This window comes from Gavialis gangeticus, unplaced genomic scaffold, assembly GCF_001723915.1.
Source record: "Gavialis gangeticus isolate Ggan-Ray unplaced genomic scaffold, GavGan_comp1, whole genome shotgun sequence".
Taxonomy (NCBI): domain Eukaryota; kingdom Metazoa; phylum Chordata; order Crocodylia; family Gavialidae; genus Gavialis; species Gavialis gangeticus.
This window is the reverse complement of record NW_017729022.1, coordinates 24,159,736-24,184,136: the sequence shown is the minus strand read 5'-3', so window position 1 is coordinate 24,184,136 and position 24,401 is coordinate 24,159,736. Positions and strand designations below refer to the sequence as shown.

The window sequence follows — 24,401 nt, the reverse complement described above, 5'->3', positions numbered from 1 at the left end:
CACCACACAATTTGTCACACTTGCCATGTCTCTGCCTGTCTCTTATCAGGGACTGAAATAGCAGGGATGTTTGGAGGTCACAGTTTTGTTGCTACAGCTGTATAGAGAATCTTCTGCATATTCTGTTCCAGTGTACACTGTACTTGCCCAACCATTAACTTGCTCTCATGAGCCCTAGATTCACTTGCATGTTTTTATAAAAGAGAAAAGCACAGCAATATTTTGCTTTGTGGTGTTTCCTATTGCTATGATGTATTGATCAACTGCAATAAATTTTTCAGTGCATTTTGGAGAGCCATGCCAGCATGCTGAAATGTATTTTAAATATATCCTATGACTTTGAAACATTAATTTATAAGTCTACAGTAGCCTGTGCTACTGTAGCCTGTTGCTAGGGAGATTCCATTACCACATCCTAAGATCTGAAAGTTACATGCCCAGTTATGTTACATTTCTGTAGTCCTGCTGAGAACTGATGATGGCAAGAATAAAGGGATGAAATCTCATAGTCAACCAGGACAACAGAAAGTGTTACTCTCAGATGATGCTATGGAAAAGGTTAGCAACAACAAAGAATCCAAGGGTATTCATAAACAACAGACTGAATTTAACACTTGGAGATAATGTACCTTGAAAAATAAGAGCATCTTCATCATGGTTGCTTTTTTTTCCTTTGCCTACCAGTATCGCAACTATCTTGTGGGGGGTTTAATTTTTTATAAGCTGATCTTGTCCAAGCTTTGGGCTATTTTGGTGGTAATGAAATGGCCATACTTCATTGTAGTAGTAGTGAAGTATAGGTATGTGCAATTTGCAAATTTTGGGTATTATATTGTATGAGTCTGCAGTGCCTGCAGTGTAGTATAGACATGCATGAGCTACCTTTAAACTGGCTAGCTCATGTACCACTAGGGCTAGGGACAGACATCACACATAAACCAGTTTAAGCGATCAGAAACTGGTTTAAACAGAACAGAACAGATGTTCAGTGCACATAAACCTGTTTGAAAATGGCTAAACCAATTTGCAATAAACCTGGTTGAGTGTAGTATCAGACTTAATTGGTATGGGTAAACCGGTTTATGCAATGTCTGTCCCAGACCACTTGCTGGTTTAAGATAAACCAGACTCTCCCAGCACCCTGGCATGTTCTCTGGGCTGGGTAGGGCTCTCTGCTCCACAGCAGGGCTGGCCCCTCCCCTCTACTCCCTGGCTGGATCTCTGGATAAACTGGTTTGTGTGTAATTTCTGTCCCTAGCCAAAGTGCTTTACAATGCACTGCTTTTGTCTTTAAAAAGTGGGACCTGATTGTATCTGATATAGTTTATCTTTTACTTAAATCTTACTATACCTAGTTATTTTGGTTAGTTCTGACATCTAGTTATAGTCTCAAAATTAATTCGGATTCAAAAATAATTTGCATAATTTGACCATTATTTTTTAATCCTAGTAATTTGTTAACCCAATAAAATAATTAAAGCCTGGGCAAGAGAGAAAACAAGGACAACTGTGAAATTAACTATTTGAGTATGTGGAATAACAGAGGGAAAAAATGACCTTTTGTTTAAGCTTTGCCGGACTTTATTGGTAGTCTGTGCTACCCCACTGGTACATTTTTAATAACTAGTTATAGAATATCTGCCACACATTTATCTTTATGCAGAGTTATATGTACAAAACCCGTAAATAGTAGTATAAAGAATATGCCACTGAACACATTTTTTCATATTAACATACACAATTACTTGTTTGAGAGTTAATGAATTTTTTTTAAAAAAATAACATCTGTGATACTATTTAAATGTTAATAATGCCAAAAATTTTCTTTCAACAGAGGAATTCAAGGGCTCAACAATAGTTGAATTAATGAAAAAAGAAGGCACCACCCTGGGGCTTACAGTATCGGGTGGAATTGACAAGGATGGGAAACCAAGAGTATCTAACCTTCGTCAAGGAGGAATTGCTGCTAGGTAACCACATCTCCAGCCACAAAATACATTATATGATGTGATTGCTTCAAAAATACATACTGCATCAAAAAGGTCACTAATAAATAACTGACTAACAGCATCTGAAAAGCAGCACATCAGAAAAGAGACAACGAGACATTTTAATAGAAAGAAACATGTAAATAGCATTCAGGCCACTGCATCTCACACAGCTGTTTTGATACAAGCCAGAAATACCGGCAACGTGTTTGAAAGTCATTGAAGGAATAATTTTTTATAAATGTTTTAAATTTGATTTTTTTTTTTTTTTTTTTTTGCTTGACCAAAATCTATAAAAATGCATTGGTGATAAATGGTGACGGCAAAACAGCAGCAGAAAAGCTGAAATATAAGTAACACCATAGTTTCAAATGACTGCTGCTGATTCATTTAATGTTTAAGATTAAAAATAGCTAAGCATCCTGCTTGTACAGGGAATGCCAGACACGCTGTTACTTGAGAAAGAATCTGGTTGAGAGACAGATGTTAAGGCAAATCATTCCAAGTGACTGAGCAGAATATGTGCCATTGGACTGTGCCACATTTACTATTACTTTGTTATATTGGCTGGGAAAGTAATGACTTTGTCCAGAAAATAGTTCTGGCAGTAGCCCAAACAAACACAGGTGAGAGGTTCCAGGTTAAAAGAGGACAGCCAGGAAGTGAAGTCCTACCAGATGTAGTTAAACACTACTATAACCAGAAAGCTGGCATATTTAGCAGCTTTTCTTACCTAGATGCTAATGCTCTAATAACATACTTTTTTATATTCTAGAAGTAGATTAGACTAAAATCTTGAAAAGTCACCGTACTATTTGAATGATTCACACAGGAAGTTTTTTTGCTTGTTTGAATTTAGATGCAAGCAAGATTGATTTTTTTGTCAGCGCTGAAAGTGTCATTGAAAGGAACTTGGCTAACCTGTCCCAGTCTCACAAGTTTACTAAAGAGATAATGTACCTATTGCAGAAGTGACCAGCTGGATGTAGGGGACTACATTAAATCTGTGAATGGAATCAACCTGACCAAGTTTCGCCATGATGAGATCATCAGCCTGCTCAAGAACGTTGGCGAGAGGGTTGTTTTAGAAGTGGAATACGAGCTCCCTCCAGTCTGTAAGTAACAGGAGTAGTTGAAAATCCCTTACATGTGTAATAATTGAATACTGTCTCTCTCACTTGCTCTTGCTCTCTCTACCTTATGATATAAGGTTTCTTAACTTAGAATCATAGAAAATTAGGGTTGGAAGGGACCTCAGGAGATAATCTAGGTCAGCCTCCTGCCCAAAGTAGGACCATCCCCACCTATATTATCCCAGCCAAGGGTTTGCCTATTTGGGTAACCTGTTCCAGTGCTTTACTTAAGGGGTGGAATCTTAAGGTCCCTTCCAGCCTTCTTTCTCTATGAACACTAATGCAGCGTGAGCTTTATATATAATAAAACTGAAAAATAATATAACTTGTTTTTTCCTGTTGTTGTCAAATGCAGAACGATTTATGATTGCATTTTCAAAAGTGCTCAAATGAAGTCCCATGACAGTCCATTTCTGTGAATGGGCAATGCAAAGAGTTTATACCTACTTATCATTCACTCTTTTCTTATAATTTTGAGGGTAGCTAGTAACTGAGATATTGGACACTTGATCAAATTTGGAGACAAGAGATCTGTAAAGGAAATGGGGAGTCCCCAGGCACTCACACCTCCCTTTTTGTTTTTTTCAGTTCATGAACCTCTGTTTTCAGCTCTTAATAACAGCTTTGAATAAGATATTTCAAGAAATAATAATTCATATTATTTTTAAGTGTGTCTGTAATCCTTTCTTCAAGAGGCAATCAATCCCTTTCCATCCATAAGGCCCTATACTGCTCCAGCAGGTGAATGTTTTACTTTGTGTTTTCTGGGGTCACTATTGGGTAGAGGCTACTTGCCCTCTAACATCTTCAGGGCTGCCAAGTCCTTTCCTCATTCTGTCCTCTGCCCATAGATTCCTAGTATGACCTTACTGGGTGATGGGAGACCTGCCCTACCTGTGCAGTAGCAGGATTATAAATATTATTTTTGTTCATGTGTCAGTAACTCAGTTTGAGGCTCAGAGATGTATCAGACAGCTTTAATATGATGAATGATCTACAGAAGAGACAAGCAAGAATGAAATGGTCCAAGTGATCCTTCCTGAGGAGTCTGGTAGTGGAGGGAAGAGTCAAAAGTAGAAGTGAGGTCTGGCCAACAAATCACCTACCTCCTAAAGACAGGGTTGTTTTAGACCATTATCATTATCATGCACATACAACAGCAGGTCCAGGAGTAGTGAAGTGTGGTATAGACACCCCCCACCCCTGTAGGAGTGCTGCACATGTGCAATGAGCTCTGAGTTTACTGTCTGTTCAACATAGGCTCCTGCCAGACTTCCACCGGCACAATGAGCACTGTGAACTCACTACAACGCTCAAGAAAAAAAGGGTTAATGAATTCCAGTGTTCTCAGATTACTGGAGAGTACCTCTAATTATGGATTTCTTTGTCTTTTTGAACTTTCGGCAACCTCCTTGCTATATTTTGGACATCTGTTGTAGGTCTGTGTTTATTAGGAACAACTGAGCTTCATGTTCAGACCTAGGACATTTGTATTAGAGATCAGTTGAGTACTAAATGCAATTATTTCACTAGCATTTTTTCATTCACAACTACTCAAATGTACATTTGCAGTTTAGGCTCTGTTGGCACATGTAAGCCTCTGTCTGTTGCAATATGTTTCTGCTATGCTACATTACATCTGTAATCATAACCATTCATTTAAGTTTTCAGGATTTCTGACCTCTTGTACAAATATTGCTGGTAATGATGCTGAATAATAGCAGTTGTGCTATCCCTGTCAAGTTCCACTGATATTATGTGTGTGATGTCTTGTACCATAGCAGGAATGTTGATATATATGTCCTGTCATCCTTCAAATTATGCTGAGCTTGCATTGTTTCCCCCAGGGCCAGCTTACTCCCTGAGAAGACTAGGTGAGTTTTTAGGGAAACTTCAGTAAAGTAATAACAATGGAGTCAACATTAATTTGTGCACAAAACCCTTGTGACAGACAGTCTGACAGAGATTAGTAATCCCAATCCTGCCTGCATCTCTTGACCTTCAGAGAACCCATCCTTTAGGCTTCAGAGGAATGAGAAGTAGGGCTAACTCTCCCCGCCACCACCACTCCACCCTCTGGATGGACCAGAATTTTCTCCCTTCCGTCCACAGAGAGGAGAAGTATTTGTATAGGTGTTACTGATTGTGTTCTGACCTTTTAACTATTTTCATTTTAGCAATGGTAATTGCAGGTTCATATGGAACAGTGGTAGCAAGTCATTTTTGAAAATAATTTTATACTTTTCTGTGCTCTGCATTTTCTAATAAAACAAGCTTGGAAATTTGAAAATGTTTTCTCCTGTTCCATTTTTTTTCCCATTGAGTTTATCTTTTTTCCATTTGGAAAATGTCAGTTCCCCATCCTTTCCAAAATTTTCCTTTTTTATTAGAGTTTAAATGAAAATGACTACCTGTGTTTTTCAGAACTACAGCATCATTTCTTGTAAAAATCACTTACCATGTTCAGCCATCTTACAGTATTCATTCACCTTCTCAGCAAGGATCTGGGAACAGCCGCTGTTGCAGTGTTGCACAAAACATTTGCCTTTAATACTATTCAAGCATTTTTAATTAATTTATTAATGATTAGGTGACATAATTATAAAGGGTTATTTTGAATCTAATATCCTTCATCCCTCATGATATAGATTCATAGATGGTTAGGGGCTGGAAGGGACCTTGCAGATGATCGGGTCTGGCCCCCCCGCTCTAGGCAGGAAGACAACTAGGGTTAGGTGACCCCAGCAAAGTGACTGTCCAGTTTCCTCTTGAAAACCTCCAGGGTAGGTGACTGCACCACCTCTGGAGGGAGTTTATTCCACAGTCTGGACACCCTGACTGTGAAGGAGGTTTTCCTGGAATTGAGCCTGAAGCAGCCTTCCAGGAGTTTGTATCCATTGGTCCTGGTCTTCTCTGGGGGTGCCCTAGTGAACAGTTGTTCACTGAGCTCCTGATGCTCTCCTCTGATGTAGCGGTAAGCCACTATCAACCTTCTCTTCTTTAGACTGAAGAGGCCCAGGTCCCTCAGCCTTTCCTTGTATGGCTTGCCTTGCAAGTCCCTGACCACATGGGTGGCTCTTTTCTGGACCCTCTCTAGTTTTTCCACGTCCTTATTGAAGTGCGGTGCCCAGAATTGGATGCAGTACTCAAACTCCAGTCTCACCAGTGCTGAGTACAGCAGGAGTATCACTTCATTAGTTTTACATGAGATGCATTGGTTGATGCATGCCAGCATGTTATTTGCCCTGCTAACAACCGCCTCACACTGACAGCTTACATTCATGTGATTATCAATCATTACCCCTAGGTCCCTTTTGACCATGGTGCAGGTCAAGCTGTTACCACCGAGCCTGTATCTATGTTGAGGGTTAAATTTAAGGTTGATGATATGACAGTTTAAGTTTAAGGTTGATGAGATTTGCTGCCTAAGCATCCTGAGTATACCCTGTGAATAAAGGTTCTTGGGTTCTTGAGTTAAGCAGATGCTTCCCTAGGTAACTTTGAGCCCTTGACTTGACAACCTCATGCTACTGTATCTACTTAAGTGCATATTTTTTTCTATAATTTGTCAACAATGTGTGAGAAACAGAACTACAGTATAATTTAAACCTGGACCCCTTAGCTGCTATAAATTGATATAGTTCTCTGTTGATTTTTACACCCATTAAAGAACTGGCCTACGAATTATTCTGAAGAATATGAAGTGTAATAAATATTGGTCTTTAATACTGACTGTTTTGCAGTTTAACTTTTCCAGTTGCATGATTACAGCTTGCTTAGTTTAGAATCAGTCCAAAGTTATAAGTATAATTAGAAAGAAAAAAGCTTTTTTTTAATTTTTCAGCTGTACAAGGATCAGGTGTCATCTTTAGAACTGTGGAAGTTACGTTACATAAAGAAGGGAACACTTTTGGGTTTGTAATAAGAGGTAAGATGTGAATAAGTAAATGTGAATGTGAAAATGTGAATAAGTCTGATTTTCTGGATCCGTACAAGCAAAATGCCAACGCATTTATATGATAAAAAGCAATCATATTTCAATATTGATGGCTTACAGTTTGTAAAAACTTGTGTGATTTATTCATGGTATCTCTGCATTTTAATATACTATTTTTATGAACTAATCTAAATTTGTATTTATAGCATGATAGTAATGAATCCAATATGCCAAGAACATAACAGAATTCATTTCACGGAAGGCCAAATCTGGCTACTGTTGAAGTCAATGGGAAATTGCCTGTGCAATAGGATTATTGCTGTTAAAGGAGATATACAATAAATGTTTTATTTGTATAAATTATGTATGGAAATTTATGTTATAGTTTAGTAACATCTGCAAGCTGCAGCATGAAAGGTCTCAAACTAAAGCAGAAAATTAATTTATTTTTGATGATGACTTGGGAGGCATTGAGGTATTTGAGAGATATAATAGTGTAAAATATAGAGTTACAAAACATACAGAGTTGTTCAGTGGTCAGTGATCTACTATTCTGAGTGTAGATGGAGTTCACATGCTTTTTCCCCTGTATGAGAAACTGTGCAGGATACAGAGTTTTAATGTCCAGGATGTAATGAGAATGATATAGTAAATAAATTTGGGAGATTAGGAGATTTGAAGAAATTAATATACTTATCTAAGAAATAGTATTTTAGATCAGCATTAGGGAAAAAAACTATTTCCATCGTAAGCTACCATAATATTACTCCTAATATGGACCAGCTTATGTGTAGCTTGGATTTTTACTCTCATTAACCAACCTATAAGTATGTATGCTACAAACTTCTGGACTTGAACTTTGGAAATGAGTTTTCATAAAAAGAACATAATGAGAGTGTTTCCTGCTTTCTCTTTTCTAGGTGGAGCACATGATGACAGAAATAAATCTCGTCCTGTTGTAATAACATGTGTCAGACCTGGAGGGCCTGCTGACAGGTACAATTCATCTTCTCTGTAGCAAGAGAGAGAAAAGTAGATTATTTAGGACAGAAGTCAAGTCTGAAATCTGTGGAGTACAGTAGACCTGTTCAAACCTAATCCTTTGAAATTCATAAATTATACACTTAATTGAAATCATAATAGGCAATCACAGAAGCATGGCACATGATGACATGGCATGAATTTTAATTAAGAGATTTAGCCGCTTGTTTCAGGATTGTACCTCACAGACTTAAGGAAAAAAACCTGAAAATCCCCAGAAATACTAGGACATGATTACAGCACACTTTTTGCAGCTTAAACAGCAGGCAGTGTAGCCATTGTGTTTAGTTTAACACCGCGTTGAATTTTCCAGTGCTTTTCTTCTGCACTCTATGAAGAAATTATCTGGCTGTGGACACATCTACACATGCAATTAATGTGCCTGAATTTTCTGCACAGAAAATTCAGGCTCATTAAAGTGCTGCCCAGTGCCCATCTACATGTGTGCCTCTATCAGGAGCAAATTGAGCCCGACAGGAGCAGCCCAGTCCAAGGCTGCTTCTGCCCTGCTCTACCCCCCTGCAGCAGCCAGGAGGAGCTCCATGCTCCCCTGGGTGCCAGCCCTGAGCTGGCAGGGGGCACAGGGGTTTAGTCTTGAGCTCTGGAGGCAGGGCTGGGGGTAGCTGTCCCAGCTAGGCAGGCAGCTCTGTCCCAGCCAGGTGGAGATCAAGCTGGCCCTGAGTGGGGGGAAAGGGGGTGGAGACTGTCCTGGATGGGCAGGAAGCTGCCTCTCAGCCACATGGAGATCTGGACCCATTCGGAACATCTCTCCCACCTGCTGTGGCCCCCTGCTGCCTAGGTTGAGTGGGAGCAATGTGTTTCCAATCAGCATTTACACGTGCTCTTTAATGTGCTGATTTCTAGTACCCATATCTACTGCAGTAGATTAGTCTAATGCACCATCTAGACTAATCTGTGTAGATTATGACACTTCACTGTGCATTAGATTAGTCTAGTGCGCAATAAAGCATCTCAAGTAGATACACCCAGTGTGTATTATTTTTAAAAAAATAGTTAGACCCAGTTCTGAGCTCAGAGTTTCCTTAGTCTGTTCTGAGGCACAACTCCCACTGAATCAGCCCAGAGTGACTGGGTGGAGGACTCTGTCAAAGCCCTTTTCACCAGGGTGAATTTAATCTCCAGAGAGAGCTGTAACTGCAATAAACAGGATAAAGAACACAGCATGGCAGAGCAGCATGCTTACAAATGCTTACTAATTTTGGTAATATGGTAGCTCAGCAGGGGATTTCATCAGCATGACAGATCATAAATAGGGGTGCCTATACATGTGCAGTGAAGCTGCTCTGATGAGCTTGGTAATTACTACATTCCAGCAGACTCCAGTGTCACGTGTATCAGTGTCCCTGTGCTGAAAAAAGGTTGCAGGGGCACTTTAAACCTTGTTTGACCAGCTTTAGTTAAAGCACCCCCAACAACATTTTTTCAGCGTGGGAACACTGATGCACGTGACACTCTGAGTGCTTTAATTAGAGTGGCTTTGGAACCACTAAAGCATTCTCCTGCCTCCCCCACTCCCAGAGCACGTGTATAAATGCCCTATAGGTCTAAATATATGTATCTATTAATTCGTGTGTCTGTGTGTGTCTGTGTGCGAATGTGGATGTAACTCTTGTGTGTGTGTATCTATCGATCTATAAATTATTTATATCATTTGTTATATATCTGTTATGTTGGTTATACATGTAACACTATACATGTGTAACAATTATTACATATATGTGAATATATACATATATTTAGATCAATAGTTATGATCTGTCATACTGATGAAATGCCTTGCTGATCTAATATAAGTTACATATTACCAGAATGAGTATGCGCGTGTGTGTGTGTATCTATATATATAGATGTGTGTGTGTGTATGGTGGGTTTTTGGTAGCCGTGTTGGTCTAAGGGCATAGGCAGGCAACGTTCTTTGAGTAGATGTGATATCTTTTATTAGACCGACTGAGTAGTTGGGAAAAAATGTTTAGCAAGCTTTCAGGCGCAGTTACCCTTGTTCAGGCATAGGAAGTCTCTACTGTTCTGAGATGCCAAGGAATGAAAGAAGCTTCCAAGGAATTCCAAGCTTCCTTGGAGCCTCAGAACAACAGAGACTTCCTATGGCTGAAGAAGGGTGACTGCACCTGAAAGCTTGCTAAGAACTTTTTCTCAATTACTCAGTTGGTCTAATAAAAGATCTACTCAAAGAACCTTGCCTGCCTGTGTGTGTGTGTGTGTGTGTGTGTGTATATATATATATATATATATATATATATATATATGTTATTCCTGCTATACATAAACAGGGCCCTACTAAATTCATGGTGGAAGTGCACTGTGCTGCAACTCCTTTAATTTTGCAGGTTCCCCCGCATGTGCCCTGCCACTGATTGGTGGAGTGGCGTACTTGCAGCTTACTCCTGATCGGCAGAAAAGTGAAACTGCAGTTTTAAACATGACACTGTTTTTGCCTCCCTGCAATTCAGCAGCAAGCAGCGGGGCTACTGGGGCCCCTCAGCCAATTAGTGGCTGGAGGCAAAAAAACAGCGTCATGTTTAAAACCATGGTTTTCATCTCCCTGCTGATCAGGCGTGATCTGCAAGCAGGGCCCTTCCACCAATCAGTGGTGAGGGCAGGCGTGCAGAGGAATCTTGCAAGATTAAAGGAACTGCAGTGCAGCCCATTTCCACTATGAATTCTGTAGGGCCCTATACACAAATATACCTTACATGAAAGTTCTAAACATAATAATATATGTCTATATCATATTTATAGCTGTATGTAATGACACATTTGATTAGTACTTCACAAAATCATGGCAAGATTATTATGCATTGATTTGGCTAAAGATGCTGTTATCTAGATAAATAGATATAACAACTGGCTGAGGATCATAGATAGAAAGTTAAGTAATTTAGGGTAAACCATGGACTGTACTTTATATAACAGCATTCTCTATCTTTAAAAAGAAAAAAATGTTAATAAGTGGCTTGGTATATCAGTTATATTTTCAGAAATGGCATGTGCACCCTTAAAAATATTAAAGAAGCTAAAAGGGCTATTTCTTTAAAGGATGCTGTTGTTAGAAGTTTTTGCCTCTGGCTAACATTAATAAATAGATAAACGTTCAAGAGAACCTTTGTCTTTTTTCTCTACCTTCCCTCCCTGCCTTTGTCTCTGACCTTTGGGCCAAGGATAAAAATGCTTTAATTTCCTTTTATAATTCAGGATGTGTCATGATATATACCTAGGAGAGAGAGCAGTATTCCTAGTCAATTTTCTTTCAAATTATTAGGAAAGAAAGAAGAGAATTATCTTGATGGGTTGAGGAATGTTTTAGAGAGAAATCAGGAAATTATTCTTCACAGTCAGCAATTTGTTTCTTCAAGAATGTATTTTGCTTGCTATTTATTTTTTTTCAGAATCTGGGTGTTTGTGGGCACATCTACGTGAGACATTTCCTGCAGAGTTGCCAATTAGCTCTGCAGTAAACAGCTCAACATCTACATGTGCAAGGCTATTAAGGTGGAGTAAGCTAATAAACTCTGCAGCAGGGTAGTATTTGTAAATACAAGTACTGTCCTGCTGCAGAGTTTTTTACTCTGCAGTACCGCATGTGTAGATGCTGATGCAGCTGGCTGAGGCACAAGAGAGCTTCAGTGCAGGGGCTGCCTGCCAACTAGCCCCATACTGAAGTACCTTCATGCTCCAACCAGCTCTCCCAGCAGCTGAGCTGGGTTGGAGTAGCCCCAGGCTGGTCGGCTGACCTCCTGGGGCCCCTGCCAGCCACGGCTGCTCCAACCCAGCTCAACATGCTGGACTCCCAGGTGGTCTTGTAAATCCAGACCCCAAAGCAATAAACTGTGGTGCAATATGCACTGGAGTTTATTGCATCACATTAATATGCATGTGTAGACGTGCCCTGTGTGTGCAAAAGGGAGTGGAGAGGGGACACATGTTGTAACAAAAACAATACCTAATAGTGATCTACTGTGTTTTGATTCATTAGTAATGTATAGTTCCAATTATTGACTATCCAGTTAAGACAATTTCCTTTTCACAGTGACCTCTGGTCACTCTTACTGTCAAAGTAAATGTTAAGAGTAAAGTCAAGTGGGATGGATATCATAAAAGGCAGGATTGAATCGCTCAGCATAAATGGTGATTTTATCCAAGCCATGTTATACTAAATTAATAAAAATTTTCCTTTAATCTATCTTCAGAGAGGGCACAATCAAACCTGGTGACAGGTTGCTTAGTGTTGATGGAATTCGACTCCTTGGAACATCACATGCTGAAGCCATGAGTATTCTGAAACAATGTGGACAGGAGGCAACTCTGCTGATAGAATATGATGTCTCAGTAATGGGTATGTTGAAATGCTGAGCTTTAGTTCTGGGAACCATCTGTGACATTTTACTATCCATCCCTGATAAGCTACTTCAAAATTGATTATGGCCTGTTATACTTCTAGTAGCACAGATATTCCCATCAGCACCATCTCATTCATCTTTTTAGGTTCGTGAAGAGGTGAGCAGTGTTTTATTATAATTTAGAGTCTTACTACTTTGTGGTTCATCGAGTAAAACGATGCTGTGGATACTGGTGAGGTAACTTTCTCAGTGACTGGCTTATGATAATAGCTAATGATGTGTAAGCATTTCTATCTCAGTCAAACAAAAGAGAGATTTACTAGCTCTGACAGGAGCCCTTATTTCCTTTTCCCAGTGTTGCTAGCAACACAATAGCAAAAGCCATGAACAACCAAAATCCTGTGCAAAGAATTGTGAGGGAGCAAAAGGACCTGAAAGCTGGGAAGTAAGGAGGAAATTGTGGGATGAACAAAGAGCTTCAGTTTTGAGACCAGGTAGTATTTCCAGTGAAAATATTTGAAGAGGGCTGAATATTGGCAGTTAACCTGAAAAATATATCTGAGTTTGGTCCAGCTCTGTGGTTAAAACTTCCATTATAATATATAGTTGAAAGAGTATTTGTACCATTACTTCCTTTACTATCTTCAGTCTTCAGCAGAAACTTCTGCATTACTGAGTAACGTCCTATAGAGTTCTATTTCAAAGCACAACTCTAAGTGTAAAGGCCCATAGAATATACTGTCAGAGTATGAAATTGTCAATTAATATGAAATAGCTGGGCTGGATGAAGAAAATCGTTTTGTTTTTTTTCCAGCTAAAATTTGGTCTACAGCTGTGACTTTCCAGAGTATTACTGATTTGTTATACTCTTGCACACACAAACTGATTCAAAGATGCTACATTCATTTAACTTTTGCTTCTTTGCCTGTAATCTTCTTGAAGCCACTAGATAGTGGTACACTATTGGTTCTGGAATCGAGCCAGGCTGAGTCAGGGAATAAGAAAGAAGGCACCCCTATGCAAGGAATTCCCCCCAGCTTCCTGCTTTTCACTGGACCAATGTGCTTTATTTAAAAGACCCGTTTATGGCAGATACTACTAGTTTAATACTAGTTTAATGAGACATTGAAAAAAATAAGAATTACAAATAATAGGTGGACCTCTGAAAGTAATAGGAAAATAGGTGTATTTGAAGTTTAGATAAACCCTGGAATAGCAGAGATAGCAGTTTGCCTGGTATCTTTTTTTTCCCCAAACCTTCTCATTCTCAATGGCATAACTAGGGGGAGTGGGTAAAAGGGGCAATTGCCTCCAGTGCCAATTTGGGTGTGGAGGAGGAGAGGGGGTGAAAAAAAGAGGCTGCAACACAGCAACAACCAGAAGTCCCCTCTTCGGCTTTACCCAGGGTGCCCAGACACATCCCGATACTGCTGCTTATTCTGTTTTGAAGATGAAACAAGATGGTTGCTCATACTTCTTAGGTGAGATGTGTATTTCTTAATTTTTGAGAAGCAATATTGGCACAAGGTCATGTGTGTCTTCACAGGCCATGTGGGTGTGATAATCTTTCCTTAAAGTTAGCTATCTGCAAAGGTGGCATAAGCCATATGGATTTAATAACTTTTTCATTTGTTATGGTAGTCCCAAAATAAAGCTATCAATTAAATGATGGCACTTTATGAATATGGGATTTAAAACGTCTCTTCAAGAAGAAGATAAAATATTAGGCAAGTTGATTGGCTTCGTAAGATGGCACACAGGGGACATTTTTCCCAGAGATACTTATAGTGCTTGTTATTCAGTACTGGAATGTATCTATTACTAGAGGACGTGTTACAGAGTAGAAATCTCTAAACGGAAAATTATTTTGTTAACCTGAATTACTTTGTTAAATCAAGGGTGTCAAAAAACCAGGCCATGGGGTTTCTCTGAGCCCAGAGAAGCACTTCTGGATCCAGCCTGTGGGGGCAGAAATTCTGCGACAGAGAGAGTGGCAGTGTCATGAACCCTTGCAGCTGCCACATCTACAGGATTAATGGCACTGTAGGGCAAGCCAGCATCTACAGGATTAATGGCACTGCCTCTCACCCTCGCTCAGAATTTTTGAGTTGAGATCCCCATTGGGGATGCCTTTTGGCAGTGGCATTAAACCACTGGGAGCTGCTCACCCTTGCTGCTAAATTTCTGGTTTAAGATCCCTGCTGCAGACATCTTTCAGTGGTGACAGCAGAGCTAGCAGCCAGTATGTGGGGGTTAATGCTGCCACCAGAGGTGGGTTGTCCAGCTTGCCAACCCAAATGAGTTTGATACCTCTGCCTTAAATACTACACTGTGATTAGCCTAATGAATTTCATAACAGCTTATTTTAGATAGTGATTGAACATCAAATTATAATTTGCCAGGAAAACAAATCTAGAAATAAGACCTCCTTCAAGAGGAATCAGAAATTGAGGGATCTTTCAGGTACAGATGAGAAATGCAATTCAACCATCTCTGTAGCCACAAGGTATTGATTCAGATTCCCACTGCACCTCTCTTAAGAGGAGGAATGAAAGTTATGTCTCAGTTTCTTAGGGAGCAGATTAGATACGAGCACCCTCTTGATCACATTATTAGGAAGATTCTTGTTTCTTTGTAATTAAGGTTGCAAAAATAATTCCATTGTAAGCCTGTAATTTTGACTAACAAAATTGGTTTTGCTTGCAAATTTCCATACTTACTCTGAAAACTAATAAGAAAAGATCTGAAATGGTTTGGAGAAAATTAGTCTTTTTGGTTCCCAGACATGAAAATAGTTACCATGATCTAAATGCTGACCTTTGTCATTTGTGGTTAGCTCTAGCTCTAAATATAGTTTATCATTGCCCCTTCAAGATGTTTACCATTTTCAGTCCCCTTGAATTTTCCTGCAAGGGGTATTTCTGAAGGAAATATACAGTGATAAAGCAAAATGATTAACAATTGTTATGTTTGTAGTGTGTGAATGAGTATTTGTTTGCCGCTTGCACCTGAGAGAACATAACATTTTATCTTCATCATACCAGTGTATCAGAGTCTTTCTTCCTGTATCAGTGCTAGAGACCTGTATTATTTATTGAATCAAAGGAATAGGTTTTGCATGGTTCTCTGGTTTATTTCAGTTATTTGTTTGTGTCAGTGAATTCACTGAAGTGACACACAATTGTTTTCTGCAGAGTGACAAAAAATGACAAAAACTTGTTCTTGAGTTCTAGATCTTTACAATCACTAACTATAGATGGTCCAGGAAATATGCATGAAGCAAGGCTTTCTGGGGGTGCTATCTTTCACTGGACCAACTGCACAGTTGGGATAGACTTAGACAAGTTAATTTCACTGCATTTGAAAGCTTACCTAAGACCATGTACAGGAGTTAGGTTTCTACGAGGACAAACTGTTCTTCCAGTAGAAAATAACAGCGTACAGTTTAGGGAGCGGAAGAGAAGGGGTATCTGCAGGCTGGAAGGGCTGTCTGTTCAGTCACTCTCAGGAAGGTTTCTGCGACTGCACATTTCCCAGAAATTTGATGTCCATGTGATTAGAGGTGTACCAATACATCAGTGGCATATCAAATTGTCACCGATAAAAGGAAAATTAACATTATTGGCAGTCAGCTTTTTTTGGCCAGTGTAGCCAATGTCACTGATAAATGCTGCATGCAGTTTCAGCATGCACACAGCCAAGAATGCAGCCAGGCAGCTTGGAGAGCAGCATCCTGCCAGTAAGTCTGTAGGGAGGGAAGGACTGTGGGGGAGGGAAGGGGCATGGGGAGGCAGATTGAGGCCCCCATGGTGAGGGTGGGAGTGGAGCAGGGGCAGGCGCTGCCCAGCCAGGACAGTGAATGGGTCGCTGAGGTGGGTCACAGGGCGGAGCTGCAAGCAGCTCCTCCGGGGGTAGTTCCACTTTTCAAATTATTCTTTTTTATGCAATTTTGGTGGGGGGGGGTTTCCTGGTAATGCCTCTTTTCTATTTCACAGCCCTGAAGACTGTTTTTAGTTCAAGCTAAATACTTTAACTCAGGTCTAGTAATATTAAATCAGGTGTACACAATGCCTGACACTGAAGTATTGGAGGCACTGTTAAGATGCTCAAGAAGACTAGATTTGTTTTATGAATTTGTATGGAAGATATACATTTAACTGTAATGACTACAGGACTAATGAAGCAATATCCTTTGACTATTTTGACCATTTCATATCTAGCTGGTCATGCATTTTTAACTTAATATACAATGTAGCAAATTAGTGCACATTCCAAAAAGTTATATTTGTTTTTCTTTGATCTTAAACTGAATAACATAGTGCTAGGGCCTTAGCATATTAGTAAAGCTTCTAGCTTCTCTTTAACTGGAGAAAAAGATGTTTCATCTGCACCCCCTTTGCAAAATCCTAGATCTATGCATATATACCCAGAATCTTCAATTATGTCATCACGTACATTTTCCACAAAACCCATCTGCCAGTCAGTACACCATATGGCCAGTGATTACTGTATAAGCAGCCCTTTAATATTTTGTTTTATTCTTGTTGCTTATGTAACTTCAGGCCTTAGTGTGCACTATCTACCCCCCTCCATAAAGACAGATTCCTAATGTCCTCCTAGGTTTTTCTATGGTATTCATCATTAGAGTATCTGAATATTTCACAATTATTGATGGATTCATTTTCCAAAATCCTTGTGAAATGAAGGGATAGTATTTTCCCCATTTTACAGAGACTAAGGTCCAAAGTGTCATCTAATCTTGGGTGTCCAACACGAGGTGCTTGGACAACATTTTTCAGAGTGCATTATGTGACACTTTATATGCTGAGAAAACAACTCCTGCTGCTCTGAGTGCTCTGTGCTTCTGCACATCAAACTCACAGGATAAATACCAAACAAGACATCCAGAAAATGAAGAGAATGTAATTAGTAACCACTGTTGAACAATCTGGTGTAAGCGACTTGCCTAGAATCATGCAGGAGCTCTGAGACAGTGAAAGGGATTGAATCAGTTCTCCAGGGTAGTTTTCAACTGCCCTAAATATAAAATGATTTCCTTTTGCTTCTGCAATCCCCTACCTGCTTCACCCCACACTGTACAACTTTCATAGATTGTAAGACCAGAAGGGACCTTGGAAGATCATCAGGTCCAGCCCCCTGCACCAAGCAGGAAAGATAATTGGGAGCTAGGCGACCCCAGCAAGGTAACTGTCTAGTCTCCTCTTGAAGATTTCCAGGGTAGGTGATTGCACCACCTCTGGAGGGAGCTTATTCCACAGTCTGGACACCCTGACTGTGAAAAAAGTTTTTCCTAATGTTGAACCTGAATCGGTCTTCCAGGAGTTTGTGGTCATTATTCCTAGTTTTCCCCTCAGGTGCCCTGGTGAACAGTTGCTCAACAAGCCCTTGATGTACTCCCCTAGTGTAGTGGTAAGCTGCTACCAGGTCCCCTCTCAGCCTTCTTTTTCTCAGGCTGAAGAGTCCCAGATCCCTCAACCTTTCCTCATATGGCTTGCCATGTAAGACTCTGATCATACAGATGGCTCTTATTTGGACTCTCTCAAGTTTGTCCATGTCCTCGTTAAAGTGTGGTGCCCAGAACTGGACGCAGTACTCTGGCTGTAGTCTCACCAGTGCCGAGTAGAGCAGAAGAATCACCTCCTTGGTTTTGCTGGAGATGCATTGATTGATGCATGCCAGAGTATTATTTGCCCTCCTGGCTATAGCATTGCACTGCTGGCTCATATTTACACTATAGTCTATTATTATCCCCAGGTCGCTTTCATTCATGGTGCTAGTCAGTTTGGTGTGTTGGGGGTTGCTTGTCCCAAGGTGGAGCACTTTACATTTGTTGACGTTGAACTTCGTCAGATTCTGATCCACCCAACTTGCTAGCCTGTCTAGGTCCACCTGTATCTGTAGACCATCTTCAAGCATGACTGTGCTTCCCCATAACTTGGTGTCATCTGCGAACTTGGCTAGTCAGCTCTTTATCCCCATATCCAAATCATTAATAAAGGTGTTGAAAAGTACTGGACCAAACACCGCCCTGTGGGACACTGCTGCCCACTTCTCGCCAGGATGACACAGATCCATTCACTACAACTCTCTGAGTCCTATCCTGCAGCCAGTTTCTCACCCTTCTGACTGTCTTGGAACTAAGCCCACAATCCTCCAATTTTCTTGTGAGCGTACTGCTCTGTCACATAGCAATGCCACCACCTTTCTTCCCTACCTGGTTCCTTCTGTGCAAGGTGTAGCTCTCTATAGTTATGCTCCAGTTATGTGAGGAGACTCACCAGGTCTCCATAATCCCTACTAGGTCATAATACCCACTGGAGAGTAAGAGGGCTAGCTCCTCTTGCTTGTTCCGCATGTTCCTGGCATTAGTATGTAGGCACCTGAGTCCTCCTACTGAGGCCCTTGTCTCCTGTTCTGCTGATGGAGAACTATTCCCTTAGCTCCCACAAGAGTGGCTCTTCCAGTGTCCCTATCTACAGGGCTTACTTGTATGTTAGTCCCTGGACATGTTTGAATTTGTGTACCCCTGTCCTCCAGCAATCTTAGTTTAAAACCCTATCCAGAAGATCAGCCATCCTGGCTGTGAACAGGGACTTACCTTTCCTCATGAGGTGAATGCCATCTCTTCCCAGGAATCTTCTCTCTCTGAAGCGCGCGCCGTGGTCAAGAAATCTGAAGCCTTCTCAGTGGCACCAATGTCGGAGTCTCTAGTTCCCTTCCTTGATGCATCCTTCCCTTCTGGAACCATGGCCTGCAACAGGGAGCACAGAAGAAAAGACTACCTGGCCCCCAACCCCTTGTGCCCAGTCCCCAGAACCCTGTAGTCACTCATGACCCGATCTGGATTACTCCTGGCTGCATCATTAGTTCCCACATGGATGAGGAGCATGGGGTAGTAGTCAGAGGAAAGCAGCAGTACTAAAGATAACAGCCCTGATCCACAGCTAATGGGCTTCAGAGACATTTGCTAGTAGCAGAGGAATGCTGAGGTTCAGAACTCTTGGGCTTCATTTTTGCCTTTGAATGGTAGTGTGTTCTAGTATCGTGGACCCTTTTGCCCATTTTACCTACACGTGACAATTTTTTGCTCAGGCATCTGACCTTGAAGCCAGTCCTACCCACAGGAACTCCGACTAGAGTTAACAGGGAACTCCTGCTCCACACCAAAGCTGGAGCCCACTTACTGAGGTCAGAATCTCAACAACTCTACTGAGATTTTCAAAGACCTATATCTCATCCAAGTGGCCATTGTATAAGGATTGTGCTTTTGCTTTTGGCCAACACTATGAAAATATGCTGTGCTGCCAAATTTCCCAGTTCTCCCAGGATACCATAGCTCCAAGGGAAAAATAGAAATGGCTGACAGAATTTTAACATGGAGGGGAAATGCATTTTTTTCTAACCTTGTTTTCAGAAACAACTGAACTGTTTGAACTTAAAAAAAAAATGAAAACTGCCTTAGCTGAACATATTAATCCAAATGGTTATGGAGGGGCAAAGTTAATGGTAATTGAAAACAGGATCTCAGAACAGGAAGTGTCAGATAACATTAATAATGGCAATACCATCAGCTGTATGTATAATATTCACCCCTTGCTGAATTTATTTGGCTTCCTTCTTGCCTTCCTCTGTCTTTTCTTTGTCATTCTAAATTGGTAGCTATATCTGTGAGTAGAAAATTAGTGAAACAGAGGGAGGAGTTGTCTTCATATTTTAAAGGTGTGATATTTCTTTCTTTACAAAACTTCCCAATTGTCCCTGAAGAAAAATAAAGAGAGTACAGTGATATCGTATAACATATAAATGACTCTAACAGGTCCAATTAACATTTCTCTCTGGCACTTCTGAAAGTGAGGCCTCATTAAAAGCAGCTTCATAAATGTTGTTCTGCATGGAAGAAAGACTGTAAAGGTGAATTGAAATTTTCTTATTACTGATAAGTAAAACTAAAATTTCATTATCGGAAATAATAACAGAAGAGGGGAATTCATTCTCTTCAGAGAACCACTTATAATAGAAAAATACCGTTTCATGCCTTACTTATATGTATACATTTGTTAAAAGAAGTGCAGAGAGGAGGCCCAAGGTGGGGACAGGAGGCTGCTATGAGTCTGACTCTGGGCCTGACCCTGACTCAAGACTACAGTCAAAGCTGGAGCAGATGCCCCCCACCCCTCTGTATTGTACATGAATTTGAGACTAGAATCTTTCCCCTCTACACTGATTGGAGGAAACCTTATCTAATATTTGAGTAAATATGGTAAGCTGCACCTGTCTGTGCAACAGCCGTGTTCTGCTTGTCTCATTATTAAAGAAATATTGCTTCTGAATAACTTGTCTCTTAACATTTGGTTTTCTGAACATATAATCCCCCCTGCTAAGCTCCACATACAATCTCTGGAATGTCACTTGGGACATAAACACTAGTGGAGCTGTACTTCTGTTTCACCAGGGCTCTGTGACAGCATGCTCAGACTTTTTCTGCCAGCTGCATACAGCCAGGCAAAGGTCACATTACCTAATTAACATAAAAGGGCCATTAAAACACTGTCCATGCTCTTTATTTAAAAATTCTATATGTATTTTGGAATCTTTATTTGAAAAGGGATTGAACAAAGTATGAAAAAAGAAAAAGCTCAGATAGCCCATCCTATGCCTGTTGGGTCTCTCAAACTTAAAAAACCCCAACTAATTAGTGTAATTAAGCATCTCAATTTTTTCATGTGTCTGTAACTCTAACTATCCCTGAAGTGTTGCTATGGGGGAGAAGGGGTGGGGGGAGAAATCCAGTGTGCATCTCTTGAGCAATTTAATTTAATCCAGGACTAAACCCACCAGAATATCCTAATCCCAATAATATGGAAGCTCTAGGGTGTCAATCAGGAAAGAGTGACAATTGGTTGGGTGCTCTAGCTAGGCTGTTTGAATTTCCTTTCACTTTAACCTTAACTCTAAATTCCCTGCATTTTTAGCATTTAAACTTGTGTTAATTACAATATAGTATAACCAGGTTCCAAAAATGCTTAGACAAATTCATGGAGGACACGTCAGGGATGTATCTTCTGACATCACTAAACTAAGGATGGTGGGTACCAGGGAGGGTATGAAAAGGGATGGGTTACCGTGGACAAGCCTGAGAAGTGTGATTTCCTGCTAATGCATGTGCTACTGCCACTGTTGGAGACAGCATCCTGGCCTAGATGGACCATTGGTCTGACCCCATATGGCACTTCTCATAGTTTTAGCTGTGCAATATATAATTTTTAGTTCATATCTTTTAAATGACTAACCAGACCTTCACTTCATCTGAACACAGTTTTGGTATTGGATATGTAACATGGATACGTATGTAACTGTCAAGTTTATTTCACTTATTTTTTGTTGTTTTCAGTTCATTGTTTGCTACCTCCAACTGATCTCTTACATGTATAAGAGTGGCATAAGTGGCACAGCCAGCCTGTGTTTGTGGCACTTGGTAGATCAGGGAAGGTACAGACAGAACAGCAGCAGGTAGGGTGGAAGCAGAAATCAAAGGAGCAAAGTGGGCAGGAAGAATAGAGCTGGGAGCAGAAAGCAGAACAGCAGATAAAGCAGGGGAAGGGGATTGGAGTGGCATTTGGGAAGGGTGCAAGGCTAGTTTGTCACACCTATCAAAAAGGTTGTCCCCTGGTGTCGCAACCAGTGGATATATCATACAGCAGTGTGGATGTATTTGTGCTTTTTATGGTTTTCTCATAGGGAAGCAGCCACCAGCCTGATGAAAATATCCAGCCTTCAAAAATGAAGAGCATGTTTTTTTGTTCAACTGTTGTTTGCAGTTTAGTACTTAACTTTTAAGCCTCTTAGAAGTAAAAAGTGTGAGAAAAAGTAAGTGCAAAAATTACAACATAAAAACGTCATTTGACCCATGCAGTGTATATTAGCAGCTTTCCAGCCTCGGGAACTTTCTACAATGCTCTTCCTTACTGGTTAGAGGAAAAATCCTCTTACTTTTATTTTTTGCTAGATATAGCTGTAATGTCAGAGACAGGAAAAGGACTGAACAAATTTCCCTCCACTTTGAATGGAGGCTATACAGACTATTTGAGGATGCAACAGGAAAGAGAATTACAATCCCCAATACATGCACACAGTAACCCCAGGTGGAGGGTAGACAAATGTTAGCATGGCTCATCTGTTATGCTGCTGCTGTTTAAAAACAAGCTAATTGGCTTTGTAAAACCTCATAATTTGTGTAGGCCAAAATAATTGAACAAGGCAGACAAAGTGTTTAGAATCAGGGTGAAAATGTTCTGCTATTTCAAAAGAAGGATGATAATTAAGCATCCCAAAGATTAAAGGATCTTTCATACGTGGCAAGCAGGAAAAGCTCCATAATCAGAAAAATCCACTTACAAATTTCAGCCATTGGCATTGCAACAAACCAGGACACCAAGGACTAAGGAAGGATTAGATTCTCTGCATATTAACAAGGGCTTTGGCTGTTCTCTTGGGCAATATCTTAACATGCTTGTCCCTTTAGGAATAGCAATGGTATGAACAGCAGCAGCAAGCAGTTCACTACTGTCTGCATTACAAAACAAGGTTAGCAGGATACATTTAACTAAGCCTTTCCCAAAAATATTGGTTAAGAAAGGAATCTGATATAGAGCAAGTTTGTCTTTGTGATAGTTTTTATTGGCATGATGTATATTGCCTATGCAGGGCATGATAATATTGGCCTGCAAAGTCCTTTAGAGTAGACAATAGGCTGGGATACCCTTGGCAGGTGTAACTAAACAGTAATCATTGAAAACAATAGGGTAGATTCTGTTCTCTGTTATAGCAATATAAGGTCCTGATTAGAAAAAGCCTTTAAATATAGAGGCTTAGTACAGACAGTCAAAAAGCCCAAGGTTGAATCAATTCAAGCTTCCCAGGTTGGTCTAAGATGTGTAGATTGAACTGATAAGCAAGTGAACAGACATTCACTTTTGATTCTGGAAATGCAGTCACATGCCTGCAGTGGCCCAAGCCAGAAGCCACAGGGGTGCTAGAGCAATAATCACTGCTCAACAGGAGCAGATGGCTTGGGCCAAGGCTAGCCTGCCCACCTATGAGGGGTGGTTTGCAGGGGAGGTTCAAAGCATCTTGGGATGCTGGAGGACTGTGAGTTAACTTGATTCTGGAGGGGATCTGGGGCAAAAGTTCAATAAACTAATTTAACCTAAATCAGTTAATTCTAATACTACGTCCATCCAGGTTTATCTTAATACCAGTTTTGTCCATTTTGAAAGTGGTTTATATGCACTGAGATTCTGATGTGTTACAGATTTGAACCAGTTTCTGATCACTTATACCAATTTATGTGTAATCTCTGTCCCTAGCTTGTATAGCTGGTTCCGTGTGTGCTCCAGGGCTCAAGCAGCCACTGTAAAGAATCATAGATTTCATAGACATTAGGGCTGGAAGGGACCTCGAAGATCAAGTCCAGCCCCCTGCCCCAGGGGCAGTAAGTCAGCTAGGGTCAAAGATCCCAGCAAGATAAGCATCCAAGCGTTTCTTGAATAAGTCCAGAGTAGGTGCCTGCACCACTTCTGGAGGGAGTCTATTCCAGGTCTTGGGGGCTCGGACAGCAAAGAAATTTTTTCTTACGTCCAGCCTAAAATGGTCTTGGAGGAGTTTATGACCATTGGTTCTTGTTTTTCCTTGGGGCGCTCTGGTGAACAGACATTGTCCTAGGTCCTGACATACACCCCTTATGTACTTCTAAGCAGCCACCAGGTCCCCCCTGAGCCTGCGCTTTTCCAGGCTGAAGAGTCTCAAGGATCTCAGCCTCTCTTCAGAAGGCCTATTCTCTTGCCCTCTGATCATGCGCGTGGCTCTCCTCTAGACTCTCTGAAGCTTCTCAACATCCTTCTTGAAT

General features: G+C 40.6%; 1 protein-coding gene across 9 annotated transcripts in view; it reads left to right on the top strand.

Annotated features, from left to right (window-relative positions):
* Positions 1-24,401, top strand: part of GRIP1 (glutamate receptor interacting protein 1) — a 493,469-nt gene that overhangs the window by 323,994 nt on the left and 145,074 nt on the right. For all 9 annotated transcript variants that reach the window (XM_019514681.1, XM_019514682.1, XM_019514680.1 and 6 more), the window contains 5 exons: positions 1,835-1,970; positions 2,958-3,103; positions 6,966-7,049; positions 7,979-8,054; positions 12,326-12,471. In XM_019514681.1, coding sequence (XP_019370226.1) covers positions 1,835-1,970; positions 2,958-3,103; positions 6,966-7,049; positions 7,979-8,054; positions 12,326-12,471 — 588 coding nt within the window. The remainder of the gene's footprint in view (positions 1-1,834; positions 1,971-2,957; positions 3,104-6,965; positions 7,050-7,978; positions 8,055-12,325; positions 12,472-24,401) is intronic.